Genomic DNA, 27,602 nt, shown 5'->3' on the forward strand with positions numbered 1-27,602 from the left:
CTAAGAGGAGGGTTTCCAATTACCGCATCCGTCCAAAGCTCGCCCCGAAGACCTCAAAACCCCCCGAGGCAAGGCCCCCCATGTATGCTTGGGATCAAACTGGCTTGGATAAAAATCGGGATCATCCCGTTGATTACTCCTTCCTCTTTCCAATTACCCGCGCCATCTTCCGATGGATAGTCTACAAATATCACTGTATAGCCCACCGGGGGATCTGTTGATCGGAATGAAAGGGTGCATCTGGGCCTTCCTTGATCTCTTTGAATCGTCGACTTGACGGAATTTATATATAGATTTACATATCACAATGAAAAAACTCCCGCTGTTACTCGGATCTTTCACGGGCAGTCTCGTCCAAGCCCAGACAGGCGTTACCCATCCCATCTCAGAAGAATGTGGCCCCTCGGTTGTCTGCGTCAATCACTATGCGAATGTGCTTCCGTGAGTCCCTCGTAACTCCCAGCTGCTGAAACGCCCGGGCAGTCATTGACGCTCAGAATAGCTACCACTTCTTTCGCAATGTAAGCACTATGGATGCCGTTACGACCTTCGGTGATACCACCGTAGCAAACGGCACAGTCCTGCAAGACGTCAAGACCGCGGATTTCATTGTGTATAATAAAGAGAAAGGACTCGAAGTCCTAGGCTCGAACCCGAGCTACGAATACGTTTTTGCCGTGAACGATGCGGTGCACGAAGCCCCCGTCTACGTGGCATCGCAGAACAAGCTGTACCTTTCGCAGCTCGCGCCGCCGCCAGGCTATCTTCCGCAGCTGGTTGTCGACCTCAACCAGGACCCCCCAACTTTATCCGAATACCTCTCCGATCCACCAGTCTATGCCCCCAATGGCGGCACGTTCCATAACGGCAAAATCATCTGGGGCGCATCTGGCGGCAACAGATCAATTGGCGGGACTGAACAACGCATCTCCCTCAGAACCTTAGATCCAGAGACGAATAAAACAACGAGCCTGGTCAACAATTACTTTGGATACTACTTCAACACCATTGACGACATTGCCGTGCATCCAAAGACTGGCGATATCTGGTTCACAGATCCACGTAAGCTCTTCCCACCTACCATATGCCATGTGGAATTCGGTAATTGATATACCCCGATGTACAGAATACTCCTGGTTCAACGATATCACAGACACCCCTCCCCAGCTTCCCTGCGCCAGTTACAGATATAACACTTCTTCTGGGGCTGTGGTAGTTGTGGACGACTCAATCGGTCAGCCCAACGGGATCGCTTTCACCCCAGATGGAACTATTGTATACATCAGCGATACTGCGGCAGTCAGCGCTCCTATTGATCCCAAATATGGCCATCCGGGCAGTACGTTTAATACCACGCATCGGCGGTGTGTAAAGCCTGGTCCTGATTTGCTCGAAGACCCGAAAGGTGACTAACTCATCTCTTTTCTCCTTCTATAGGACCATCTATGCATTTGACGTGAGTGAGGATGGTGCCCACGCTTATAACAAACGGGCCATTTATCTGGCACCAGGCTTTGTCCCGGATGGACTGAAAGTGGCAGCGAATGGGTACATTCTGACGGGATGTGGTCGAGGTGTCGATGTTCTTGACCCTTCTGGGGAGCTGCTCTTGACGATTCAAACCAATTACACGGTCCAGAATTTTGCCTGGACGGGGCCGGAGCTGAAGACGCTGTGGTTGATGGGCAATGGAGGAATCAGTAAAGTCGAATGGAACCTGCCCGGCCAAGTGTTGAAATAGACGCGACATAGGTGACCAGTGCGACTTCCCCTTGCTATCTAATGTCTCATTACGAAGAAGCCAGTAATAAAGGCTACGTTTTAACGATGCCTTATGCATTGATTTCTCAACACAGCACTTTGGCCAACAATATAACTTTTAGATGGTTTTCCTAACTGCATCCCGTACCGTCATGACAAGAAGTATGTACGCATAAATTCTATCGTAAATTTGCATCCATCCGCAGCTGCCAACTATACTTGCAGCTTATTGTTCGAGACCACGGGTGGCCATGGCAAGGGCACCCTCCTTGGTCTGGTGGCCACCAATGAAGCCACTGGCGTGAACGAAAACGGCACCCTCGGGGATCTTGGGCTTTCCAGACTTCTCAGCCTCCGCGGCCATAACACCGTCGAGATCGGCGTCGCGGACACCCCGCCACGCCTCGGGAAGAGGCTTGCGGGACACGAAGCTACCCTCGTTTACAGAGACGCACTGCACACGCCACTTCGAACCTTCTGCCGCACTCTCGGGGTACAGAACATAGTAAGCCTCCTCATCAGGGTTGGTTTCCTCTGACCCAGAGGCTTCCTTCTCGAAGTTGTAGAGGTGCTCCTTCCAGGGCACACCACCCTGAGGCAGGACGATGATCCGGCCGGACGGGTGAACGTCCCGACGAGAACGGTAAGCAGCGCCTACGGTGGTCCGCGCAGGCAGCCAGGAGGAAACGGCATGGTGCAACTTGCGAGCAAAGACGTTGCCAATGAACGTGCTGGCTCTGGCGAACAGACTATCCTCGTCCTGAGGCTCGCCGGGAGGGCAGGTGGGGTCCGGGTTGTTCATGTCACCCACCACGGAGGTGATGGTGATTCCGCCATCCTTGAAGCGCTTCTGGATGTTGGCAGCGGAAACGGCAGCGGGGTCGTAGACAGAGACACCATTATCGTTGGCATCAATGGCTTCAATGAAATCGGTGTAAAGCTTCTCGTACAGGAGAGTCACGTCCTCATGGTCCACGGGCAACGAGGTGTGCTGGGCGATGATGGCCCGACCGAAGTGCATGTACACCAAACCCGCAGAGGAGAGCTTGGTGTTGTGGTTGGGGAAAGTGGTTGCGAAAGTGCGCTGGTGATGATCATAGCGGTTGCTGGCAGCATCGTACTCTCCGCCCACGTCGACGACGGTGTGGCAGGTAGCTAATTGAGCGGGGTCTCTGGTCCGGAGGAGGGGAGAGGAGGAGTATGTGGGCAGAAGACGGAGGAGATAGACAGCAAGAGCCTCATCGGCGTGGAAGTGACCACTGCGCAGGGAAAAGAGGAAGAGTCAGCACATCGCAAATCTATGAATGGAGGGGAAGCCGGGGAAGAAGCTTCTGCGCGTACTCACTTGTGAGTTCCAATCAAGGGAGAGGAGGTCTTGACTTTCTTCGCAGCAGTTTCGGCCATGGTGAAGAATCGACGCCAGCGGAGCATATACTAATAGAAAAGCAGTGAATAGTGAAAGATGAAGATGAAAGAGGTTCAAGAAATGGTAAAAGTAAAGTAAAGTACTACTAGGTAATCGGAATACTACAGTAAGTTACCTTTTGGAGAAAGAACCAGTCTATGAGGGGTCTGGATTGGGGATCGGTTTGGTATCTGTGATTTGTGATTGGTTGACTGGAAGAACAGCGCCTTCCACAAGAGGAAAGGACCTGGGCGAGTTTGCAACTGCCGCTTGACTTCATCGGGCGGCTCCTTAGGGCTTCTATCGCAAGGGCTTAACGGAAGCATGTGAAAGAGAGGGGAAGAGCTAGTCCTGAAGAGGAAATCCGTGTATGTAATCAGATGGATTTACGTACTGTATGCTGTATGTATGCTGTATGTTTGTTGGTTATCCTGAAGGATTCATTCAACCAGCTTCGACCCTCTTCCGCAGATATTCATCTCTTCAGACTTGGCTTCATACGATTTATCCATCTCCACCAGTTTGGGCATCATCTTTTCCTTCCAGCTGCTTCTTTTTCCTCTTCTGACCGCTACTTGCAGCCGACTAAGCATCTGGACCAGCTCCACCGCCTTCCGTTCTACGCTAAAACGGGTGGAGTGGATTTGGTGTTATTATTATTATTATTATTACTATTGCGACTATCGTCGAATTGCCCACCTAAACTCGGTCTGCGCCCCCCGGCTTCATCGCCCCTTTCCTGGTTTTTGTGCCTCTACTTGCTGTCCATCCTGAGTCGCTGCGGCTGTTAAGCTTTTGCGCCTCTGTCAGTGGCTCTCTCCCCCCCCCCAAAAAAAAAGAAAAAAGAAAAAGCGAATCTGTCCAGCGATCGGTTGGCGTGTCTGACACTATTTATCCTTTGCACGTGCCACAACCAGTTCAGGCCCAGTCCCATCCCATCATCATCATCCATCATCATATTCCGTCCCGCTTAAGTGATAAGATCAAAATTCTTACATCGCCTGGAAAGAAGAGGGAGAAATTTTCTATTTCTTCATAGACCCAGCTAGCATCGCCCAGCGAGCTCAAAACCCAGTCTAGAATTCGGGAAATCGGGCTTCATGTATCCTTAAATCGGGATTTCGTCACTCTCTTGCGCTTCCACCCCAAGATTGACTCTTGGAGGCTGTCTAACCTATTAAGTTGACACCGCGTCCGTCCGTACCTGCTCGCTCTCTCCTCCAGCATATTTGACCCTCCCCGTGCCTCATCTGCTTCTTTCGCGCGCGTCCCCTGTCCAGTAGCCCTGGGCCATATTGTCCGATGTGGCTCTTCCGCGCCCTTTCGTCGGCCGTCTTTCTGGCCGTCACCGTCTCTTCCATTCCCCTCGCCTTTGATGTGGGTGGGAAAACATGCGGTCTAGCTTATTCCTTGTCCCTGGCCACCTTCTACTTCCTATTTTCGCTTCTGCGCCTCACTACGCCTGATCGGTCATGGCTCCGCTCCTCCCTGATCGTCGTCATTAGCTCGACGCAATGGCTCATTATTCCGATCCTGCTTATCTGGTCGCTGAACCGCTTCTCGATCGATACCGATAATGCTGGCTCTTGGGTGGAGCGGACCTTCACGGGCAAGAGAGCCCACGACTCGTCGATCCAGGAGTGGCTGTTTGGGCCCGATGGACTGGTAGAATCAGTGACTATTGGGAATTGGGATAAACTGCTGAGATGGTCGACCCCGGTTTTCCAGCTGGTGGAAGGATTCTGCAGCTTATTGGTCATCCAGGCTGCAGGGCAGATTACCCGCTGGCTTGTCAACCGTGGTGGGCGAAGCGATAGTTGGATGGTATGTCCACGTCACTCTATAGCCCATATTTGCAGGATGCCTATTTGCTAATTCGTGCTTCGCTAGATCGGTCTCCTGGTACTCTCCGCCTCCATCATATCGAGCTCGGTATACTTCCTGTGGCGGGTCCTCCAATTCCCCGAGATCTCAAATGTTGATGCCGCTTTGATCGGAGTATCCATCACCTGTGCTGTGATCCTCTGCGCGTGGGGCATTGGCAGTGGGCGAGGAAACCCAGTAGAAAGTTCTCTACTGTTCGCATACATCGTTCTCTGCATCTACCAGATTTTCACTGATTACCAGCCATCGCATCCTGTGGAGCAAGTACCTTCCCCCGCTCAAGCCGGGGACTTCCCGCCGCTTCCTCCTATTATCATGGCTTCCTACACGACCCTGATGCACGCCTTGTCCACCTTACCCTCCATCATCCACGCGGCCTTCAATGTTATCACGGCAGTGTTCGGTGCCGTCACCCCTTCTGTATTGATCTCGCTCACATACCGAATCCTTGTTCTGTACGCATCGACTCGCATCATACCCGCCGTCCGCGAAGCGGGTGCACGAGCTCTCTCTCAAGAAGCCTCGTTGGACGACTCCGATGCGGCGGGCCAATTCTTGGGCGTACTCAGCTACTTCTCTCCGTCCATCCTCATCGCCGTGTACACTAGTCTCCTGATGCAGCATTTCGCTTCCACCTCTCAAGCAATGGGTGGCAGTGGCGAATGGTGGAGCACCCAAGGAGCCGGCGGTGGAAACCTTTGGCGGTGGGCCAACCTCGCCGGCACCATGGCCTTGTACGCTGTCGAGCTATACCTTGGTGAAAACGACGATCTGGACTCTGGACTCGCTGGTCACTGGAAGACTGACTGAATGGAGCCGTCAAAAATATGGATGCAACTTTCTGGCATCTTGTCGACGTGGACTGCGGAGATACCGCAGCCTTCGTCGGAATCGCTTGGCTCTTCATCTACAACTATCGAGCCGGACACGGACGCCTTTCGAAGCCTACAGCTGAGGCCAATATTGCCCGGATTCTTCGACTTTTCAGGCTAGACTATGCCAGGCACGTAAAGCATGCTTTTCGCCGGAGCTTCTATCAGAAGCACTTCGAAGGCCAGCATTGTCATTTTGCTATCTCAGAACTATTGCATTTCTTTGAATGGGAACCGGAAGCACAAAAGCTTTCTCATTGGCCCTACTTGCAGCATCCCACTCAGAGTATGTTACTCCGGGAATCCAGGTTACGGGGCGGCAAACAGCTCTCGACCACACCCTTCACGCAGCTATACCAGAGCCATGCAATTATTTGCCCCCCTAGCCGGGTGGGAATGATAATGTATAGCCTGTGTCGGTCATGAGCACCCCATCCGCGACGGCGGGCTCAATTATGGTGCACCCGACTTGTTTTGCTGCCGTGCTGTCCCTGCAAACACACTGCTGGCCCCTTCTGCTGGGGGTTCAGGTACCCTCCTGCCTTTCATCGCTCCTTTATAAACTTGTCCTCTCTCATTTACACCATGGTCTTGCGAGCCACTCTTGTTACTATACCCCAGTCGTTTTGCTGAGTCGTCAATTCATTTCTATTTTTATCTTTGCTTTTTTTCTTCTCTTCCAATTCGCAATCAAGGATCATATAACAGCATGTATTGCCCCATCCCAGGCTTTGTTGCCTTTTGTGTGCCTTAGACGAGTTCTTATACCCAATGACAGTTTTGCGATGGAAGATGCGATGTCTTCCCCCTGCCTGTAGCGATCTTGTATTGGTCATCTTCATGTTACACATAGCGCAGAATATCAACCTCGCGGTATCATGTTGCCAGCACCCAAGGTGTGCTATCCCGCCCATCTAAACAGATGGGATAGTGGATACACACGGGATGCATTCCGCCTACCGTATCAATGTAGAGCCCACACACAGGGCATGGGATCTGAGACCGCGACAGGGACGGAGAGAAAAACCATCAATTTGCATTTTGACCCTGCTGAGGGCTCGTTTGCCAACGTACTTCAGGAATAGAACAGATGCCAGGTGCATTGCCATCTCCGAATTGAACCGTGTATCCAGCACGCACTCACTCACGCACTCCTTTACCCACAAGATAACAACAGTATGCGAAAAGATCTCACGTTCTGTGCGGCATCACACAGACAAATATGAGCGGGAATGAACGCATCAGGAAGGGGCCTGTGGAATGACTGGACCAGCAAATGACCAATATATGTTCTGCAGCTGATATTGACAGAGAAGAGAAGAAGCTTCAAAACGAAAAGCGTTGAGGTGACCTCAAAAGCCGATATCACGAGCAACGAACTCTGAGAGGACGGGTCCAGTAATCGAGCTTGGTCCAAGTAGACAGGCTTAGAGCACAGCTCCGTATTGAGCTTCTGTCAAAAGGCCCTGACTGGACCGAGCCTCGGCTCCCACCGCCCTTGCAACCTCATTGCCGCCGGCTCGGAAACAAAGCCATTCTGTTTTGTCCACAGAGGTCGCTAAAAACGGAAAGGGGAGAAGGAAGATGGGAAACAAATGTCGTAAATACATTAGAATCGATCCATAGCGCCGGGCTCTTTTGATGCCACCACCACCGACGGGGGGAAACAGAGACATGATGCGAAAACAAGTGCGAATGGGGCAAGGAGAACAAAAGTGACAGTTCAGGTATTTATTGTCGGATCGGAACACCACCACGCGCAGGGGGTGGGCTCACGCTGTCATCTTCCTTCTTCTCGGCTTCCTCGGTCTCATCCGCACTTGTCTCCCGTTGCAGATAACTTGGGTCCTTCACGGGGCTTCGGCTCTGAAATCCGATGGAGCCGGGATGGCCACTGATGCTACCAGGGATCTGCTGGCCTCCTTGAGCACTGATGCTGCCGCCATTGCTTGCAGCCGCAGGGTTGTTAGCACCAGGCGAGGTGGCAGTTAGGTGAGGAATGTTCTCCGGGACGGGGTGCTGGGAGCCGATGTTGGTGACACCGACATCCGAAGCCTTTCCGGCCTTGCTGAGTGCGTAATCCCCCGAGTCAAAGTATTTGCGCTCCTGAAGAGTAACAAGCCCGCGATTAGAGGGTTGACGGTCAGAATTCGAAGACAATTAAGTCGGCATACCTTCAATTTGTTCTGCAGGAGGTCTTTCTTGGTGGGCATCTTGCCATAGAGGCGGAAAAGCCGCTGCTCATCCGGGCTCATTTTCTAAATAGATACAAAGTCACTGTCAGTCTTATGGAACATTATTTTCAAATAGATTGGTCGCCCGGGAAAGACTCACGCTAGTATCGATCTTGTTCTGCTGATGGGGATTCATATTGGCGAACCAAAGTTAAAAAAATGAGGATTGACAGGAGAGAAAGAAAGAGAACAAAATCGGTGAAAAGGAATAGAAGAAGGAAGAGTTGGGCAAGAATAAAGTGAGGTTGTTAGGTTGTTGGAGGGGGGGTGTGGACAGGACTGGGTGAGGCGCGGTCACTGGAAGGGAGTGTCGTCAGGAAACCCCACCGATGGCGGGGAGGAAAGTATAGATTCCACAGGATGGGACGACACCAATAAGTTGGTCGAGTTGACTGAACCAAAGGAGGTGTGGAAGGGAAGGGAAGGGAAGGGTGTGAAAGCAAGAGAGAATGAAGAAGATAGCCAAACCGAGAAGATAAGAGACAGAAGAGAAAAAGGGGGGAAGTGGAGGAGGGGATGAGTTGAAAGTGGGAGGAGGAAGAGGCAGAAGAGCAAGCCAAGCAAGCAGTCCGAAGATAAAGAGAGAGAGACAGAGAGAGACAGAGAGAAGTGACCTTGCCCGTCATAATTGGGGGAAGGTGCCACTGCCTGATGGTTGGCTGTGACCGTCTCAGTACCAACCCTGTTCTCCGCTAATGTCGATCCACCTGTACCCATTATGCCAGTTATGGTATGGTGCTATCTGCATCCAGTTTAGTCTGGTGTATTCTGGAGCGGCTCCACTCCCTCGTGACTATAGTGTTACATACCAATACCGACCTTGCCAGCAACTCACTTCCAGCATGGATCAATCGGTATTTCACAAGAGGTAATGTGTATCAATGTTCACTACTTACAGACCTATGTAATTCTGCTTGACAGCGGAGTTAATGCCATCAGTGGTTCTTGTGCAATCACTAGTAAGCTCAAGAACTACTACGTACTTAGATTCAAGTGCCGATAGTCTTTATCGTTGTTGGCCTTGATAAGTTGCCGGGTTATCGATTAGAAACTAACCAAACCCAGCCAACCCCTCCATGTTTCATTGTGAAATCAGATGTAGAGAATAAGATCCAACAAATTACTCTTCTTTCTAATTAATTATGCAAGTTCTATATTAGAAGTAAACTGCCTCATCTGCTTCAAAGCTCCCCTGGAAGTAATGGTACGATGTAAATCGGGAGTGGTAACGAAGGAGTAGGAGGAGGTGGTGGTGGTGAACTTGTCGGGGTGGTATTATTATTACTCGGTATTCGACCTCGAATTGACTTCAAACGGAATCAAATTCAGCAGCTTTTCTCCATTCTACCCCTCCACGAACGCATCGCACTCATCTCTTCTTCCAGTCTTGCTGGATTTTCTCCACGTAGGCTATTCCCCGTCGCCCTCTCTCCGTCTATACTATTCATAATTTTGAATTAATTTGGGACATTCCTTTTTTTTCTTTTCTTCTTATTCCCATAATCCTTGGTTGCCGTTATATTCTGACGACAAGAAAAGGGAAAAGAAGAACAAGGTATAACTACCTAGGACGACACACTTTGGGCTGGTTCAGACCACTTCTCTCGATACACCCATCCAATCGTAAACGCTCTAAGCCATTGTTTCAACTGCAGGATACATCAAATCCTTCCAATTGCGACACCATGTCCGCGCAAGGTTCGGAACCCGTGACCATTGTGGTCGAACATCTGGACCCCGAGCTGGGTGCTTGGTCCGCCCTGGAGTATGGCTGCATTGCCCGTGAATCACACGCCGCGGGAAGCAAGTTTCTCCTCAGTTCGGTGCCCACCTCCTTGCAGATGCCAGAAGACCTGGCTGCTACCCCAGGCCTTGGGGTGGAGCATCGCAGTGTCGAGCAAATCTTTGCGGATCGGAAATCCAGAGTCTGCCTGCTGGACCCCGCTGCCACCGTGGAATTAAGTCCCGCTGATGCAGACACTTTTGATGTCTTCCTTTTCGGAGGTATTCTTGGTGAGTGCTTCCAATCATCGAGCCTGGACTGTCGGAGGTATTTAGTTGGCATTATGATATTTCCAAGATAGCTAACCGTCGAGATCCGCTGTTCTTCAGGCGATGATCCTCCTCGTGGTAAGTTCCCTTTTGAAATCGCAGTGACCATGAGGTTCAAGCTGTTGACGAAATGGATTTAGATCGGACTTCCGAACTGCGCAAGAAGGGTTATGCCGGAAGAAGACTGGGCCCTAAGCAGATGACCACGGACACGGCGGTGCGTGTTACGCGCATGGTCGTGCATGAGAAAGGTCAACCCCTGCTTCTCTGGACAGTGAGATGAGAGACAAGAGCTGACCCCGGGACAGTGCCCCTGGAGCAAATTCAGTACATTGACTACCCGGAGATTTTGATTAACGAGCATGAACGCACCGAGATGCCGTTCCGCTATGTAAAAGGCGATGATGGAGAGCCAATCATGCCCAAGGTGCGTCCTGGAAGAACCTCTCACCCACGGAGACATCATTTCTCATCTCACGATATCACTGACAAATCCCAGGGCATGGTTGACTTGATCAAGAAGGATGCTGACCAGGGCATCGATGATCTTGTTTAATCTGGTATACCAGCGACGAACGTAGCTTGTCCTGAAAAAAATAAACCTCTGTACAGGATAGTTAAAGAGAGAAATATAATAAGAGATCATGAGCGCTAGACCAGCAACATGAAGGACTAAGTCATGAACCCCTAAGGACTGACCCGATTCGGGCGAACTCTTGGCTAGCACCGGCGAGAACTACTTCACGGATAGCTTCGGAAGAAGAAAAGCGATATGGTCAGATAACCATTAGAGCTATTGCCACGAGGACATTGTGGCGTTCTATTTGGCCGATTCACATAATGCATGAGAAAGACACATTCAGAAAAGCCATAGAACCAGAGAATCCGACGGGATTCGAGTCTTTCTATAGAAGCAACCTATAGAGCCCCCAAATAGGCAACGATAGGCTGAGACGGTCTGGAAACGGTATCAGAATGGTTTCATCCCTTCCCTCAGGCCGCTTCCCACGGCTCTTCAGGGTGCGTAACAATTGTAACGGGATCGCCCAGATACCGGCTGATACGGGGCCATACCGAGCGCCGCCCCGTCTGGCCACGCCATCCTCTTATGCTCTCTCTATCCACTCTCTCCCTCAGCTTCTCTCATCCACTTCCCTTTCCCATCTTTCGCCCTCTCCTCCCCTTTTTCTCCTTCGGAATCTCTTGACCTTCACATCTGGCGCGTGTCTGGACAGCGACTCTTGTGCTAGAGGTCACAAACACTCCTACCCCGCCTCCCTCTGGCCTTGACCTTTATCCCTGTTCCTGAACCAGGTTCCCTCCCGGCCCTCTCCGCCGACGTAATCCCCGAGAGTGTTGCTTCCCATTACCTCCGCCCCCAAGGGTGACGGGTAAGCGAAAAGTGCAAGGCCCCGCTGGCTGAAATTCGATGACTCCTTGAGCGCGACTTCAATCCCACTTGGGACCGTATCCTCCGCGCCGTCTTCGGCACTATCTACTACTACCCCGGTCATCCGCCGACGCCGCCGCCGCCATATCTTAGTACTAATCGCCTACACATACACGGTCTCCTTATCATTCCGCGGGGAGACCACTTCCATTCCCTCAATGGCGTCCTGGTTGATCTCAACGCTCCTTTTTCTGAGCCCGTCCTTGGTGTCAGCCAAGTCGGCCGCAGACTATTATGTTCACTCCTTGCCCGGTGCCCCCGAGGGGCCCTTGCTGAAGATGCATGCTGGGTAAGCTTCAATATCCCGGAACGGTCCGCTTAGCACCCTTTTTACTGACTTGCGGCCTCCACGCGCAGCCATATCGAGGTGGATCCCCAGAACAATGGGAACCTGTTCTTTTGGCACTATCAGAATCGCCATATCGCCAATCGCCAACGAACCGTGATCTGGCTGAACGGCGGACCCGGATGTAGTTCCATGGACGGCGCATTGATGGAGGTCGGTCCGTATCGTTTGAAGGACAATGAAACCTTGACATATAATGAGGGTTCATGGGACGAATTCGCCAATTTGTTGTTCGTCGATCAACCAGTTGGAACCGGGTTCAGTTACGTCAACACGGACAGTTATCTCCATGAGCTCGATGAGATGTCGGCTCAGTTCATTGTCTTCCTGGAAGAGTGGTTCAGATTATTTCCGGAGTATGAACGCGATGATGTATGCTGCAATACTCCGCTCTGCCCTAGCCTTGCACCTTAAAGGATTCTCTTCTAACATCTCCCACAGATCTACATTGCCGGCGAGTCTTACGCCGGCCAGCATATTCCATACATCGCCAAAGCCATTCAGGAACGCAATAAGAATGTTCAAGGAAAGACCATCGCTTCGTGGAATCTGAAAGGTCTATTGATTGGCAATGGTTGGATTTCTCCAAATGAACAGTACATGTCCTACTTACCCTACGCATATGAAGAAGGCCTTATCAAGGAAGGCAGCCGGGTCGCAAAGGAACTCGAAGTTTTGCAGTCAGTCTGCAAGTCCCGGTTGGAAACGGGCAAGAACAAGGTTCATCTGAACGATTGCGAGAAGGTCATGAATGCTCTGTTGGATAAGACGGTCGAAGACAACCAATGTCTCAACATGTATGACATCCGCCTTCGTGACACCACCGACGCATGCGGTATGAACTGGCCGACCGACCTGGAGGACGTGAAGCCTTACCTGCAGCGAGAAGATGTTGTTAAAGCGCTTAACATCAATCCGGAAAAGAAGTCTGGCTGGGTGGAGTGTTCAGGAGCAGTGAGCAGCGCCTTCAATCCGCAAAAGTCCCCACCCTCGGTTCAACTACTTCCTGGCTTGCTGGAATCGGGCCTTCAAATCCTTCTTTTCAGCGGAGACAAGGACCTAATTTGCAACCATGTCGGCACGGAACAGCTCATCAACAACATGAAGTGGAACGGGGGCACCGGTTTCGAGACCTCACCCGGCGTCTGGGCTCCTCGACACGACTGGAGTTTCGAAGGCGAGCCGGCTGGTATCTATCAATATGCCAGAAACTTGACTTACGTGCTCATCTACAACGCAAGTCACATGGTTCCCTACGACCTTCCCCGTCAGAGCCGGGACATGCTAGATCGCTTCATGAATGTCGATATCGCGAGCATCGGAGGCAGCCCTGCCGACTCGCGCATTGACGGCGAGAAGCTGCCCCAGACGTCGGTGGGCGGCCATCCCAACAGCACCGCGGCGGAGGAGCAGGAGAAGGAGAGAATCAAGGAGACGGAATGGAAAGCTTACGCCAAGTCAGGTGAAGCCGTTCTCGTCGTCGTCATTATCGGAGTATTAGTTTGGGGCTTCTTCATCTGGCGCAGCCGCCGGCGTCACCAGGGATACCGGGGCGTCTGGCATAAGGACATGAGCGGAAGCTCTGTTCTCGAGCGGTTCCACAACAAGCGTACGGGAGGCGCAGACGTCGAAGCTGGGGATTTCGACGAGGCCGAACTCGATGACCTTCATTCTCCGGATCTCGAAAGAGAACACTACGCTGTGGGCGATGACAGCGACGAGGATGATATCTCGCGACAGCATTCTCGACAGGCCTCCCGAGCTGGGGGCAATCATAATCTATCCTAGTTCATCTTTTTGTTGGGTAAACTGGTGAAGGTGTAGGTGTATGGCTTGCTTGGGGTTTGGCCTTTTGTTTTTGTTTTCTTGGCCACGATAGGACGTGCTCCTTATGTGCATTTATCATCTTATCTAGGTTGCTACCTGGCATCATTTAACATCTAGACATGAACAAAGTTTATGACCGCTTCCTGATATATAGCCTGGACACAATGCCCTCCCCGTCTATAAGTCACGAATTTCATCCACCGGTAAACATCGTATATACCTCAAAATAGTCGATATCCAATTGCAAACCCCCCAAATAATTACCGGTTCACCGTCCATACCTTGACACTGCCGTCATCAGCGGTAGTGACCAAGACCTCTTCCTCCCTGCTCACGTCGCGACCACGATCCGCACGCTTGGCCCAGGCCACATGGTTAATCTCATAGATGCCATGCGCCCCCGGCAACACCGCCAGAACCGCCCACTCCGGCCGCACAGCACCCTTTGCCGCAGCCGCAGGCGGATCCGTATCCATAGGCTGCGACTCACCCGCAGAAGTATCATCATTCACCACCACCAAGCGCTCTTCATAGATCACAATGCGACCATCCGCACCCACAGACGCCAGCAATCCCGTCCGCTTACTCCAAGCGACCGCATAAACAGCCAAATCATGCACCTTGGGCAAGACCGTCTCCTCCTCCCAAGTCTCATCCAGGCCCGTCGGACGCAAAATACTCGGCATGCCTGTACCCCCAGCAGCAGCCTGCTCCTTAGGCTGTCTCCTCCAGACCCGAACGGTGCGATCATCCGAGCACGAAACAATACGCGGACCCGACAACTCCCTCTGCACATCCTCCTTCCACTGCGCCAATAGCGTCTCCTCTGAACAAACTGGCGCATTCTCCACACTCTCCCAATCCACAAACCACACGGTCCCCTCATGACCCCGCAAACAAGCAACCTGTCCCCAATCATCCAAATCCTCGCGCCAAATACGAATTGTATCATCGTAGCTCGCACTAGCCAAACACTCCTCCACCGGATGCCATGCCACACACTTGACATCTCCCTCGTGCTCTTGCATCACCGCCACCGTCTCGAAGTTATTATCCCCATCATCCAGATCCTCCCAGATCCAGATCGATTTGTCCCGCGAACATGTCGCAAGGAGCATTCCCGAGGGGGACCACGAGACGGATTTGACTTCGCTGTCGTGTCCATCGAGGAGGACGGCGAAGCGCCATTCTTCGTCTTCATCATCTGCGCCGCCGTCGGTGTCGTTGTCTGCGGCTTGCTGTTGACGGAGAATGTCGGTTTCTTGCGCTTGCTCCTCTTGTGACTCGCTCTTGGTGGTGATTTCTTGACCCAATCCCCATCCCTCATCACCCGTCGTCTGTCCGTAACTGTCCCACCGACGCCAAATCCCCGCGGTGGCGTCGAAACTGCCCGTCGCGAGCACGCTTTCGCCCTGGACATGGGGCTTCCATGCTGCTGTGCGGACGCTGCGCTTGTGTCCGCCGGAGATGGTGGAGAGGAGCCGGAAGTTGGTCAGGGAGTAGACGCGCACGGTCTTATCAGAGCTGCAGGTGGCGACGATGGGGAGTCGGGGGTGTGGTGCTGTTAACCAGGTGCGTTCGAGCGAAGGCGGGGTCAAATCCGACAGCAGCTGGAGGTGGGGGAGCGAGGAGGCGGGGTGGTCGACGGCGGCCATGGTGATGATTGAGGGTAGTCCGGTCTATATTTAGAGAGCCTCCTTGCTTTCCTGCCGCTAATTGTCTACTCGGGCTCTCAGGAAGTCGGTAGATGGTCCAATGGAAGAAGATGGAATAACGTGGGATTTGGCGGGGAGCGAATTACTGACTGATAATGTCGTTGTTGCCGTGGATCGGCGATTAGTCACGTCACAGCGCGCTGAGCTCACCAGTTGGCGGTTGTGGAAACGGAGTGAAACATGAAATGGCTTCATTCTACAGGTCAGTCATTCCATCCATTATAGAGCGCCGGAGATACAGACTGCGACTGTATAGATTCGCGTTCACATTAGGTACAGAAATATCAACACTACGCCTTCACATCCTAGTCTACCCTCCTGTTATAGACAGATATCCCTCCAAGGAAGCCCATGTAAAAATAAAGAGACCATAAAATAACGGATGAAAAAGAGAGAGAGAGAAGGCCCCTGTCAGTCCGAAATATACAATTGGGATCACGCTCCATTCTGAAGCCAAAACACCCTAGGCCAAGATGCGATCATAGATCATGCCATGACATAACCAGTCCACTTCACGCATCTTCTCCAACTCCTCGGTCAATTGCCCGACCTCTGTCACGAACTCGGGCATGCCGGCTCCTGCTAGACTTTGGCTAGCCGTAGTAGTGGCCCGCACTCTCTCGCTGGCGCTAGACGCGCTCATACGAGAGAGTACGTGAGCTCGTAGACGCGACAAGATCAACCGCGCCACAGGGTCCGTAAAGCTAGCAGCATTGGTCGCGCTCGCGCACGATCCTGCAGAGCCGATGGATCCTGCAGGTTCGGACACGGTAGATGAGGAGGCAGCAGACGGGCCCGACGGGTCTGGGTCCGTTTGGATCTCGACTGTCGTCTGCGTCGCTCCCGCCGGTGCGGCAGCGGCGCAAGCGGCACCTACTGGCGCCAGCACTCGTCGAATGGTGGCTGCCAATTGGGCGCTCGCACTAGGAGGCATCGGGTGAGTGGACTCTAAGATCGACTGGACCCGATCGGGCTGGATCTCATTGAAGTCGAGGGACAGGATTCGGTCAGCCTCGGCCTTCCATTGAGACCGTACATCACGTTTGAGCAGGTTCTTGGCCGTTAAGAGTATGGACGCCGTGGCAACGATCCGAAATGCTTGGGCATGTAGCCGCCCAAGCCGCTGGCGATCCAACTCCAGCGTCTCAGGAATCAGCTCGTCGGACACGGGGGCGTTGCTCAGCACCAGATCCACCAATCCTTGCGCGTAGATCTTTGCCATAGGGGGTTGTGGCTCGCCATTTACGTTCTCCGGATCACGCTTCCGCATCTCATCTGCGAGAACCTTTCGGTACGTCCGCCAGAAACGGCGGGTCTTCCCGAGACTCAACGAGCCATCTTGGAGACCTTTCTCGAACGTTCTCTGTTCGTAGCCAGGCGCCTCCTGAATGAGCTGCGGCGCCGCCATCTGGATCATGAAATTGGTGTGATCAAGAGACAGGAGATCGATGATTCCCATAAGTCTTGCTAGGCGATCGATCGCATCCCCTGACGTATCCTCGACAAAGGCCTTGACCACAGGGTCACGATAAGGAGCGCAGAGCTTCGGAAGGATGGTATTCATAAACTCGAAAAATTTATCGTAGGAAAAAGCGCCAGCCTTGCACTGGTTCTCGATTAGTTTAGGATCCAGCACTTCGCTGATCAATACGTGAAGCGAATTGCCAGGCCGAAGAGAGCGCAGCAATCGATCCTGAATCACAGTAGCCATAGCCACCGTCCAGTTCGTGCCCAGACCGTCATCAACATCCCTGCGCATCATTTCGCACATGTGCTCCATTATCCGCCTGCGCGGTTCCGTATATTGTTCCTCATCAATCTTGAACGCCTTGTTGATGAGGAGCTCATGGACCAACGCCCGGTTCTCCGGAAGGGCAGTAAGGATGCGGGTGAACCGTTCATGAGGTGAGATCCGCTGCTTGTCTAATTCTTTCAAGACTGCACTGTCCACGTTGTTGAATGTCTCACTGATAGGAGAGGCAACACTCTCAGTGAGAGCTTCGGTGGAGGGAGCAACTTCCGCTGACCGCGGAATAGCTTGCTTCTTAGCGGCAGTACGCTTCTTCTCACGCTTGGCTTTCTTCAAAGCATCGCGCACCATTTGCATGGCCCGATCAGACCCCGCCAGACGCTTCAGCCTGGCAAGGAGCAAAATCTGGTTCTGTCTGATCCCCTGCCGGTAATCGTCGGCCACACCACCGGCACGATCATCCTTGACCGTCTGCCAGATCAGCTCCAGCTCGATAAATTGAGCTAGCATGATCTCAATCAAAACGCTGGAATCATGCGTCTTCCACGCATGGAACGCAGAGAAAAAGACACTGTATGCCTCACACAGCACCTGGAGCTCAGTGGAGATGGACAGAGGCGAACAGCAGCCGGAGGAGAGCAGAGGAGTAACTTGCTCGAAGGCCACGAGGAGCTCTCGTGCTTTGGCAATCAGGTCCTGTTCCTGTTCTCCGTTGCTGCTCAGAACCTCTGTAGGATGAGTGACAATCAAGTAGCTGCTCAGAAACGTGCGCACAGCACCCCGGCCGCCCATGGTGCCGCTTTCCATGTCTTGCAGCCCGCAGAGTCGAAGGACGCGGGCCGTAGTGGTCAGGACTGGATCTGCCGATAGCAGAGCACCCACATCCTCAAAGGTCATGTCACGGATGCGACCGGTCGTCAGGCCTAGGTCAAGAAACTCTCGCATGACCAGTTTGGAATGGTATGTCCTCCATGCGCGTTGAATTGTTCTTGCGGCTGCGTCCCGCGTGATGAGACTCGCTGAAAGATTTGACATTTTCTTCTCGTCCGTTAAATGCAGGCTACTGGTGCGGTGGCGCCGTTGGCTCTGTTGATATAGCATTCGCCTTTTCTCTACCTCTGCGAATTTCTCGGCGATCTCCAAGCGAAGGCGAGCGTGCTCAGCAGCCTTCCTTTCCCGGTTGTCTTCAGCTTTCTTCTTCGCCCGGCGGACTTCCTCCTCGCACTTGGCAGTGATTTCAGCCAAAAGCCGTTCCCGAGCTTGCTGGGCAGCTAAAGCCCGTTCCTCTCTTTGCAAGTTGCGTGTAGCAGCTTTCGCAAGGGCAGCACGTAGCCTCACTTTTTCTGCGTGTAACGCGCGGTCGGCAAGCCGTGCCTTGCGGCTTTCGAGGATAGAGGTCCGCCGAAGATGCTGCGCTGCGTGATCGGTAGAAGATGCGCCATGAGCCGACGCATGCGAGTGTTGCGAATGAAGGGACGATATCGAGCTTCGGCGGGATGAGGCTGCTGATGAGCGACGGATCACACTGGGTTTCCGGGCAAAGCGAGCGGCGAGGTGGGCAGGGAGGCTCAGAGGAAGAGTAGGTTCATCCGATGACATCTCTACATCCGGGTTGTTTGAAGATTCGGAGACGACGGGACTACCGGCATCTGGGAGCTGGACCTCAATGTCTGAATTGCGACGGATCATGTTCTATCAGGACGAGGGTTTATAGTTGTACTGCTGCTGCATCCGCGCCAGAGAGACCGATAGGGAGGGGGCCTTATCGGAGGGGTTGGGGGTGAGGGTATCGGATGGGTTTACTGTATAGCGACTGGATTATATAGTGTGACGGTCAAGGGCGGGTTGAATCCGTAACAGACAGCACGGAAAAGGAGAGTCTGGATAAGTGTTGGACAGGACAAGAAGAGTGTCGCCGGGACGGGTGCGCAGCAGCACCGAGGAGTCGGGGAAGCGTTCGTAATCAAGCTGAGGGTTGGAACATGCCCCGGAGAGATCCGTGCTTCGTTTCAGAGGAGAGATTAGTGAGCAGCAGCAGCAGGCAGAGAGTCAGAAGGAAGGACAAAGAAAGGACGGAATGGAAATGTGTGGAGCAATAGAAAGGCAGTAGGAAGAAGATTTCTAACGAGAGGAAGAAGAAGCAGAGCTGCCTAGAAGTAGGTAGATCGATCTTCAGAAGGAGAGCGTTCCAGAGTGGCCAACCATGGTTGGGATCCTGCATTCATTCAATCATTCTGCATCTGCATCCCATCTTTACTTTTGTCGTCATCGTCATCTTCGCCCGATTCAGTCAAATCTTCCCCCCCGTCTCTGGCTTACCTAATCATCCCTTGCTCGCCTGGGGCATACATCACTAGTACATCACCACTAGATAGAGACCTTTGTAGTATAGAAGATGAAGTATTTAAAGAATTAATAAAAATGAGTAGAGGGAGGTGGTCTTGCTATTCCCCCTCTGTCTACCCATTAACCTTCCGGATCTAATATTACACAAAGCAAAAAACACCCTCTAACCACCCCAGTCTCCCTTACTCCCCCAGCTACCTCCATCCGATGCGCCGTGTGACAAGCGTGCGGGTGCAACAATGACTGATAGTACCAATAGACACGTTGACACATGCTCAACACCAAACGCCCAAACTACCATAACTCAAGCAAGAAAAAGTATCAATGTATCGTAGAAGGCAGCTGTCAGTTGGACCGGCCAACTTCTGCCATGACAGCTTCATTATGGTGGTCGTTATCCGCTTCCCCAGTAGCCTTTCGAGGAACAGCCGTGTGTATGTATATAGTATATAGTAAGGAGACTTCATCGATGTCCAAATATGTCGATGCTCTCCTGATCGTCTTCTTCGTCTTCTTCGTCTTCTTCGTCTTCATCACGAGTATTCTCTGCTTCTTCGGATCCACTATCGCCATCCTCGTCCATCTCTCCAATTTCCGCATCAGAGGCCCCATCAACAGATTCGGTTTCTTGGCCGAGAAAACCATAGCTGTACTTGATTTTGGTACCCCATAAGCGAAGCTCGCCACCGTCATCGTCCGCACTGTTCCGGAAAGTTAGGCCGCTAAAGAAAGATGTGGATCGCGACCTCTCCGACTCACGATCTGGCGGGATACCAAAATAATTACTGATCACCGGGGAGACTGCACGACCACGAGCCAGACTATAGGACGAAAACTGGCTACCTGCTTCGGCGGACAAAGGTGCGTTAGTCTGAGGAGTTGCCGAGTCCGGCCTCGGAACATTGCTTGTGTCAATTCGCAACGAGGCCAGCGTTGATAATACGGTCTCATCCGCGCCATAAGAGGAAGATCTGATTCGTGAGGTTGCCATGTCCGTGTTCTCGCCATCAATTTCTGCGGGATCCTGAGCATCGCGGTGGAGAAGTTGCTTCTGAGCAGTATTATATGATTCACACCTAAGCCCTTGGTTAGCATACCATGTGGAGGGAGATCATTAGTGAACCCACATATCACAGCGAAGACCCAGCCAGTGATACTTGACAATAGACTTGGCACCACAATCATTGCAATAGATAAGAGCTCTTGTGTCTCTAAACTCGGCTGGCATAGGCTGGCTTTGGATGGTTCGATCCAAGTTCCGGAATGTGGATTCCATATTCGTTATTGTTTTGCTGCATATCGGACAGCGGTACGAAGTTTTTGCATATTCAGATAAACATCGCTGGTGGATGCTATGCCCACACCGCATGAAAACCACAGTTTCTGGCGACGTGAACATGTAGTCACCGCAAATGGGACAGTCACATTGCGTAGAGCGCTCTATGCATCGATGCGTGTTCTCGATAGAGATCGGAAGACAGACACTGCACGTCTAGACCTCACATCAGCATCCCACGCCGGTCAACTTAGGTGGATTGCCCTCTTACCTTGCAGTGGAAGAAATCCTTCCCCAGGCCCTGCCCAATACGGCATATGCCACAGTCATTGCAATGATATATGCTCTTGTTTGCGTCATTGTCCCAAAGTTTACAGACGTGGCAATAGTACTGCGCCGCCGTTTCACCACAATGTCCGCATGAATGTGCCGCAGGTTGAGCGTGCCCACACAACATGCACAGCATATGCTCTGTTCTTGGCCGATCAAGGTGGTGATCCTCGACTGCGTCGTGGCAGAAGCGACAGGTGTACCATTTCTTACACGCATAGCACTGCAACTTGACGTTTCTCTTATAGTGCTGACAGCCCAGAAAAACTTCCTCACATTCTTCTGCATCTATGTCTTCCACTTCACCGAGAGGCGACTCGGGCTCCATCCGGGGCGCATACGTTGGTATTAAATCCTCAGCTGTCAAATTGTACGAAGGAGTATCGGGTGCTGTCGAGACTGGAGACTGCGAAGTTTGACTGGAAGATCGATCGGACCAGCTGCCGGGGCTATCCGCCCGTGGGAGGCTGCGAGGGCTAAAAGGTGATAGACTCCTTAAAGCAGACTGGTCATCAAGACTCTTCTGGGAAGCGTGGTAGTTCTCCGTCATTAAGGCGTGGATCATGCGTGCCTGGTCTGCATTGCTAGATCCCAGGTCCCTGATAGCGTGGATTCTCTTTCTCAAGGCACCCATTCCATCGTCCTCTGGTAAGGTATAAGATGTCCCGCCGTCTTCGCCTGATAATTGGTCGTTCGAGTGTTGTCGTGGGCTTTGGGGGTCTTGTCTCGTGCTCTGAGGGGCTTCATGCGCGGGGAAAGCGACAGGGGCAAACCGTACCGACGGTGTCGAGGGTCTTCTATGCATGCCAGGCGAACCTGACATACACGGCAATGAGTCCCCTACTGGACTTCTGGACGAGTCCAAGGGAGGACTATGTTCTGTTCCATGATGTTGGTTGGTCGGGTCGATCGGCGGCGACGTCGGCGAGATCGCACGACCATGGTCGGACCCCGCATATCCGTCGTTCGATGGGGGATCAGCATGTTTTTCTTGTCCAGATTCCGACATTATGATCTTAGTAGGGTCTGCGGCCTTGTAATTGCCATGGACCAGGGGAACATGGTCTCGTGTGCTTGCGGGAGATTCAGGTCGGTTGTCGGGGGATGGCTGGGCATTGGCCTGCTGGGAGAGGCGGCGGGCTTGCCGAACGACGGGTTCAATGAAGAGGGAAGTAATAAGCCCACTCATGAAGGGCCTATGGCAGCATCGATATGGGGTGTAACGTAGCTGAGAGTCAAAGGAGAGAAGATAGATTGAGAAGAGCCTTTTTATTTTTCGAGTACGAAGGATTACAAGACTAGGAGTTCGCTGGAACGAGCCTGAGGGTCAGACAAGGGCTCCGGAACAGGCACTTCGAACATGTGACACTGGGCCGGCGCGGATGCTGATTCGCTAGCCGCGGCCCAGATCTACTTCCACCTTCAACGCTCCCGTATATCCCGATCACACGCCAGTGGCGACCATGCCGGCCGAAACAATCCTCTCGTCTCTCATCCAACCCAGCTCCAGCTGCAGCTTCACCTGGGAAATAAGACCTTTTTTGAAAGGTTGTCGGAGCTTCAAGATGTAAGGAACTTCAGAAAAGAGATGTAGACCTTAATCGACACTCAGATAGCGTCATGTCCTGCCTCGTGAGAGTTGAAGTGGAAGATATGCGTTGTCCTACTATTTCGGGGGGACTGTATTTATTCAATGTCCGACGAAAGCAGTGACCCCATACACTCGATGCAGACGACAGGGAATCAATGATCTCTATGGGTTACCTCAGGCAAATATCTAGGCTGTCATTGAGGAGTGACAAGGTTAGGTTAAATTGCCGCATTGTATCCTGCATCAATATAGGATCCCTTTGATCGACCCCTAGCCCTCTCAAGCTTAGGTTGAAATTAGTCCCGCACGGCCTAAATTCTTCTTTGAAGGGGGGTTCAATGGTAACCTACGTGCGGTGGTCTTTTCTCACTTGGGGCTGCTCCCAGTACTTCATCATCATCAGATTTTTCACAATCTTATGCTCAAGGCCTGCAACGTCGGCAGCTCGTTGGAGAAACTGTAAAGTATTGGCTATGCGCCGCGGGTTCAGCTCTTCCGGTGAAGATGAACGAAAGGCGGATCGTAGACTATGCCGAAGAACATGCCGTGCTGGGGTAGAATAATTGATAGCCTTCAAGCCCTGGCGATACAGGTGGCGATAGGCATGGACAACAGTTTTCTGATCCACCACAGACTTTAAAGTCTGGGTAGGTGTAATCATCCTGCCGCGAAAGGGAGAAGGAGACCTCTTGGTCACAGGCAACTGATACTAATAATTCCCCTTGTCCCTACCACCCTTATTCTTTTGGTTCACCACTCAGCAAGATGTCAGAATGCGCCAACATTACTGTGAACCTCTCAACTGCTTCTCTGATCCAGTTATTGGCAATCAGAGTGGAAGGTGATAGATATATTGACAGGAAGATTGAATATTTAGCTTGGTGGTCGCAAATTGATGTGAATGAGGTAGCTCACGCTAGCCCCGATCAGGCAGGCACCAGCGGCGCCCGCGCGTTAGGCCGCAAATGGTTTAAGTTTGGTTGCCCTCCGGCGCTCTCGTTCCCTCTCCCACCTTTCCCTTTAAACCTCATCCACCAGCCCAACCCAGCCTGTTGGAGGTTCTTTTGTATACTACCCCCGGCTGCCGCCATCTTTGCTGCTCTGCCTCGCTATACACTCCTATAGTTGGGAGGTCAGCGTTGAAACGGCTAACTACCATTTCGGTCTCATCAAGCACCCCCCCCCCCCCCCTTTATTTCACGGTATCAGGGCTAGTGCATCATCTTGTTGGCCAAAACGGTGGCTAGACCGACTTGAACAACTATCGTCTTGTTCCAGTTTAGTCCATATTCTTGACTTTCTGGGACTGCGGTTCATGCTTAGGATCTTTTTCATTGTGTAGAATATGGCTTACTAACTTGAAAACACCCGTGTGACTACTAGCTGTCTATCGACGCGTCTGTCTAACCATTCGCTCTCGATGAATGATCCAGGCCTCCACGGCTTCATTCCATGCAGTGTGTGTATCTGAACCGGTACCGGTAAAATGAAGGCTTGTCTTCTGTAGCTACTCGGGAAGGTTCTACATTGTCAGCATGGCCCGAGTATCTCGGAGACCTCCCTCGGTCCTTGCCAGGCGAGCCCCGAGCAGGATCGTCAAGAGAAATGCTCGAAAACATAGAGTGATTCTGGAATCTGTTACTCAGGAGAAGAAAAAACTTCGAAGTGTCGTATGTTGTTGTGTTATCAGTTTCTCACGGGCACTCTTGACCAAGAAAACAGATATCTTTTGAAGCAAAGGCCCCTCCTGGTTACACCTTCATACCTGCAGGCAACCCTCAGCTTACAACGGCATGTAAGGAACTATGTCGGAAGGATGGTCTGAAGGTATTCGCTGTCACGGTATGCCGACAGCTGTGTCCATATTTGGTCCTTGGTTCTCGTTTATCTAATAGCTATGGTTAGACAACGCCGCATATGCACACCCACAATCTCTCCCAGCATGTACATCGAATAGGGTATCATTTCCCAAGCGCCGCGGTCGCAGCAGTGTGCATGGATCTGGGTCTCTATCTCACGGCCGCTGGGAAAGCGGTGCCCTTTCGCACGGTTGGCGGTGAGAACGACCGCAAAAGAGCTAATTCAGAAGTCTCCCAGACAACTATTAATACAGAAGCGAGAGATGTCTTGAGAGACCTATTCCCCAACATTCCCGATAATGATCTCAATCAAATCATTAAGACTGCTTTTCAAAAGGTACGTGACGAGCCAAAGGAGAAATAGATGGGAGGGAACCATGATATACGAATACGTGACAGATGCTGAGACCGATTTAAGGGCCAGCGAAAAGTAGGAACGGCAGTTGAGCTACCCCTGGCTCGTCGGGCTCAATTAGCGGTTGTGGCACATATCCGACACATTTACACTGACTACGATCGTCTCTTGAAGGCGACATCCTTTCATGAAGCTCGGACCGTGGTCGAAGAGCCCACCCTTGCAAAATTAGTGGAGTGGAGAGGAGACGATGAGAATGGGAAGACAGTTCTGGAGGACGTCTTCCGAGAGGTCATTGTCATATCGGATGATGAGGACGGTGATGTCGAGGGAGAGCCGTTCTCACCTAATACTCGCGATAACAGCGTGATGGTGGTTTCCAGTAATCCCCAGGCTGACGAGCTTCAAACAAGGACGCTAAATTATGCAAACCCTGCCCTTCGTGATACCCAGTTAGATCCGTCGGATGAAGAAGCACCTCCAGGTTTCCGCTACATTCCAGAGCCCCCCAGAAGACATAAGATTGATCGTCGAGGCTTCAGCAGATATCAGGCTTGGGACCGCGCTCTCAACCGATATAGAAACATAGCAAACGAAACTAACCAGCACAGACTGCATGATGCCTCCGATTCTCGGGGCCCGATCATCACTCGACAGCCATTACCAGGACCTGTTGGGCTTGAATCAGAGTCTACTCATAGACCTCGTGTATCGCTGGCACCCGTTGCTACGTCTAGTGCAAGGCCCATCAGTACCAACATAGGTAGGACGGTCGCGGACTCTGTAATGGAACGGGTAAGCCACCCAAGGTCTATATTTTTGTTTATCATAGCCGTGCTTTATGACCTACACTGAGAGAACTGCTTCGAGCTAACTTTGGACGAGCAGTATGAACTGCACCGTATGCCTGAACTGCCTGCTCAGAGAAAGGAGATTGCACCTGTAACAAGTGCGGTTTCTATGGAGCGGGTGCCAGTCATTCAACAGCAGAAGCGTTCATATCAGCGAGAAGACTCGCCAAATGCGCCTGTATTTGTGAGTGGCCCGAGAGAGATTCATGAGATGACCGGGGACGCGGCCGTCCTCCCAAGACCTCTGGCTTCGTCCCAACACAGGACCAATGTACAGCCACAGGATCATGCATTACCTTCTATTGAGACTGCCACACCCATGGAAATCCGACGCCCCAATAGTGGCCAGCTGGATTACCTTGCCAAAAGGATTTCCGGGGATTTCTCGATTCGCTCAATAACACCTCACCGTCCAGCTCGGCAGGAGATGATACACCACGATCCAGAAGTTTCTGATCGAGATCAAGCTTCTAAGCGGAGACGTATGGGCCACTACGAGCGTGAACGGCTCTGTCATACTCAAGCCAGGGTTGTCACCACTGGTGCTGCGTTCCCTTACACAAGCGGCAGGTATCAGGATACCCCTGGACATACTCACCTGAAACCCTCTTCAATCCAGGACGATATTCATTTCCGTAGGAGATATGCTGCCCCCGTTGGATCTCATCCTGTTGCGGAGGGTCACCCGGAAAGAACGCAATACTCCACTTATACTACCGCACCTGGCCCCAGGACCGAGACTGCCGTGCATCAGAGGCCATTGGAAGACGTACATGGCCATGCATCTCATTTTGTGCCTTCCGGGCTACCCATCCAGTACAGGTCTCCAGGGCAATCTCAAGTTGTGCCAAGTACAAGATATGCTATTCCTGAGGATAACGCTACTGATAGGCTTGTTCCTGTGCGGCCCACTGAATTGAGAGAGCGACGTGTCTATCATGAGGTTCCTAGATATAACTCTGGCAGTTTAAGACCGCTTGACGTGGCTCAGCTGGAGGACCCTACTCGTCGCGGCAGAGAATATGACCACCCCTTGGCTTCACAGGAACCATCTCAGGGAAGACACTATGCGGAGGACTTCGTTCGTGCTGTTGATGTGCGGGATCCTGTTCCAACAAAGTATCCAGCGCAGCGTCGTCTTCAACCTGCAACCTACCCAGTCCACCCCCATCCTCTCCCGGCTGGAATTCCGGTGCAGACCGAACAATACATGCGTAGTTCGCCCGGTAGCACAGAATGGAGCAGGCCCGTTGGCCGTGTTTGTCTGGATTCCCGGGCAGGACCCGCTATCCAGGATTATGTTGTGGCCGATCATCATGGTCCAAGCAATTATGCTGACAGGGTACCTAATCCGCCTTTTACAGCCCGCCACTACGTCAGAGGGTATGAAGATGCTGTGGACACTTCACGGTATGGACCTTGCAGCTGGGGCTGCGCGTACTGTCCCCTTCTTATTTTTGAACTTGTTACTAACGGACGCGAAACGGACAGGCAAGCCTATGACCTTCCACACGATGGCTTGCGGATGGAAGAACAACGTTATCCTACCTATGTAAGACGCGTTGAGCGGGTTCCCTATACGGTTCCTGAGGGTCGGACTGTCGTCATTGTGGATTAGAAGGCTTCGGGTTGTGTTTGTCGATGGCGTTCTATGTAGATGTCCGCATATGCATTGCTGTACATAAATCTTGAGCTTGA

At 52.1% G+C, this 27,602-nt stretch overlaps 12 protein-coding genes across 12 annotated transcripts; 5 read left to right on the top strand and 7 right to left on the bottom strand.

The window, feature by feature from the left end:
- Positions 1–10: 10 nt before the first annotated feature.
- Positions 11–1,864, top strand: BO88DRAFT_155254 (SMP-30/gluconolactonase/LRE family protein). The gene is made up of 4 exons (XM_025701552.1): positions 11–441; positions 503–1,062; positions 1,127–1,364; positions 1,438–1,864. Exons 1-4 carry the CDS (start codon positions 308–310, stop codon positions 1,739–1,741), a joined length of 1,236 nt encoding a protein of 411 aa, XP_025558671.1. The 5' UTR covers positions 11–307; the 3' UTR covers positions 1,742–1,864.
- BO88DRAFT_396716 (MYG1 family protein) lies at positions 1,826–3,298 on the bottom strand. The gene is made up of 2 exons (XM_025705249.1): positions 3,107–3,298; positions 1,826–3,020 (listed from the first exon to the last, which is right to left on the bottom strand). The coding sequence occupies exons 1-2, from the start codon at positions 3,190–3,192 to the stop codon at positions 1,988–1,990; spliced, it is 1,119 nt and encodes a 372-aa protein (XP_025558672.1). The 5' UTR covers positions 3,193–3,298; the 3' UTR covers positions 1,826–1,987.
- Positions 3,299–4,291: 993 nt separating this feature from the next.
- On the top strand, positions 4,292–5,860 carry BO88DRAFT_396719 (ICE2 family protein; the record flags this gene model as incomplete). Its single annotated transcript, XM_025705250.1, has 2 exons — positions 4,292–4,990; positions 5,057–5,860. Exons 1-2 carry the CDS (start codon positions 4,469–4,471, stop codon positions 5,858–5,860), a joined length of 1,326 nt encoding a protein of 441 aa, XP_025558673.1. The 5' UTR covers positions 4,292–4,468.
- Positions 5,861–7,653: 1,793 nt separating this feature from the next.
- Positions 7,654–8,292, bottom strand: BO88DRAFT_350176 (endosulfine family protein; the record flags this gene model as incomplete). The annotated part of the gene is made up of 3 exons (XM_025703485.1): positions 7,654–8,028; positions 8,097–8,180; positions 8,257–8,292. 3 exons carry the CDS (start codon positions 8,290–8,292, stop codon positions 7,654–7,656), a joined length of 495 nt encoding a protein of 164 aa, XP_025558674.1.
- Positions 8,250–9,069, bottom strand: BO88DRAFT_155269 (uncharacterized protein). The gene has a single exon (XM_025701553.1). The coding sequence runs from the start codon at positions 8,871–8,873 to the stop codon at positions 8,451–8,453; it is 423 nt and encodes a 140-aa protein (XP_025558675.1). The 5' UTR covers positions 8,874–9,069; the 3' UTR covers positions 8,250–8,450.
- A 601-nt stretch (positions 9,070–9,670) lies between these two features.
- Positions 9,671–10,879, top strand: BO88DRAFT_408196 (SAM-dependent methyltransferase). The gene is made up of 5 exons (XM_025707653.1): positions 9,671–10,169; positions 10,269–10,286; positions 10,349–10,459; positions 10,517–10,635; positions 10,708–10,879. Exons 1-5 carry the CDS (start codon positions 9,842–9,844, stop codon positions 10,762–10,764), a joined length of 633 nt encoding a protein of 210 aa, XP_025558676.1. The 5' UTR covers positions 9,671–9,841; the 3' UTR covers positions 10,765–10,879.
- Positions 10,880–11,657: 778 nt separating this feature from the next.
- Positions 11,658–13,942, top strand: kexA (serine-type carboxypeptidase kexA). The gene is made up of 3 exons (XM_025701554.1): positions 11,658–11,947; positions 12,016–12,376; positions 12,446–13,942. Exons 1-3 carry the CDS (start codon positions 11,817–11,819, stop codon positions 13,790–13,792), a joined length of 1,839 nt encoding a protein of 612 aa, XP_025558677.1. The 5' UTR covers positions 11,658–11,816; the 3' UTR covers positions 13,793–13,942.
- On the bottom strand, positions 13,943–15,716 carry cia1 (iron-sulfur cluster assembly protein CIA1). The gene has a single exon (XM_025701555.1). The coding sequence runs from the start codon at positions 15,484–15,486 to the stop codon at positions 14,092–14,094; it is 1,395 nt and encodes a 464-aa protein (XP_025558678.1). The 5' UTR covers positions 15,487–15,716; the 3' UTR covers positions 13,943–14,091.
- Positions 15,717–15,791: 75 nt separating this feature from the next.
- Positions 15,792–18,985, bottom strand: BO88DRAFT_396732 (IQ calmodulin-binding motif domain protein; the record flags this gene model as incomplete). The annotated part of the gene is made up of 2 exons (XM_025705251.1): positions 15,792–16,299; positions 16,420–18,985. 2 exons carry the CDS (start codon positions 18,983–18,985, stop codon positions 16,010–16,012), a joined length of 2,856 nt encoding a protein of 951 aa, XP_025558679.1. The 3' UTR covers positions 15,792–16,009.
- Positions 18,986–20,105: 1,120 nt separating this feature from the next.
- Positions 20,106–22,437, bottom strand: BO88DRAFT_419167 (CHY and RING finger domain protein; the record flags this gene model as incomplete). The annotated part of the gene is made up of 3 exons (XM_025708379.1): positions 20,106–20,718; positions 20,770–21,134; positions 21,190–22,437. 3 exons carry the CDS (start codon positions 22,435–22,437, stop codon positions 20,106–20,108), a joined length of 2,226 nt encoding a protein of 741 aa, XP_025558680.1.
- A 571-nt stretch (positions 22,438–23,008) lies between these two features.
- Positions 23,009–23,500, bottom strand: BO88DRAFT_350321 (DUF1763-domain-containing protein; the record flags this gene model as incomplete). Its single annotated transcript, XM_025703492.1, has 2 exons — positions 23,009–23,123; positions 23,190–23,500. The coding sequence occupies 2 exons, from the start codon at positions 23,498–23,500 to the stop codon at positions 23,009–23,011; spliced, it is 426 nt and encodes a 141-aa protein (XP_025558681.1).
- A 516-nt stretch (positions 23,501–24,016) lies between these two features.
- Positions 24,017–27,522, top strand: BO88DRAFT_438513 (DUF2293 domain-containing protein; the record flags this gene model as incomplete). Its single annotated transcript, XM_025709671.1, has 5 exons — positions 24,017–24,509; positions 24,562–24,681; positions 24,745–25,035; positions 25,117–25,848; positions 25,912–27,522. The coding sequence occupies exons 1-5, from the start codon at positions 24,375–24,377 to the stop codon at positions 27,520–27,522; spliced, it is 2,889 nt and encodes a 962-aa protein (XP_025558682.1). The 5' UTR covers positions 24,017–24,374.
- Between the last annotated feature and the right edge of the window lie 80 nt (positions 27,523–27,602).

This window comes from Aspergillus vadensis, assembly GCF_003184925.1.
Source record: "Aspergillus vadensis CBS 113365 unplaced genomic scaffold BO88scaffold_28, whole genome shotgun sequence".
NCBI lineage: Eukaryota > Fungi > Ascomycota > Eurotiomycetes > Eurotiales > Aspergillaceae > Aspergillus > Aspergillus vadensis.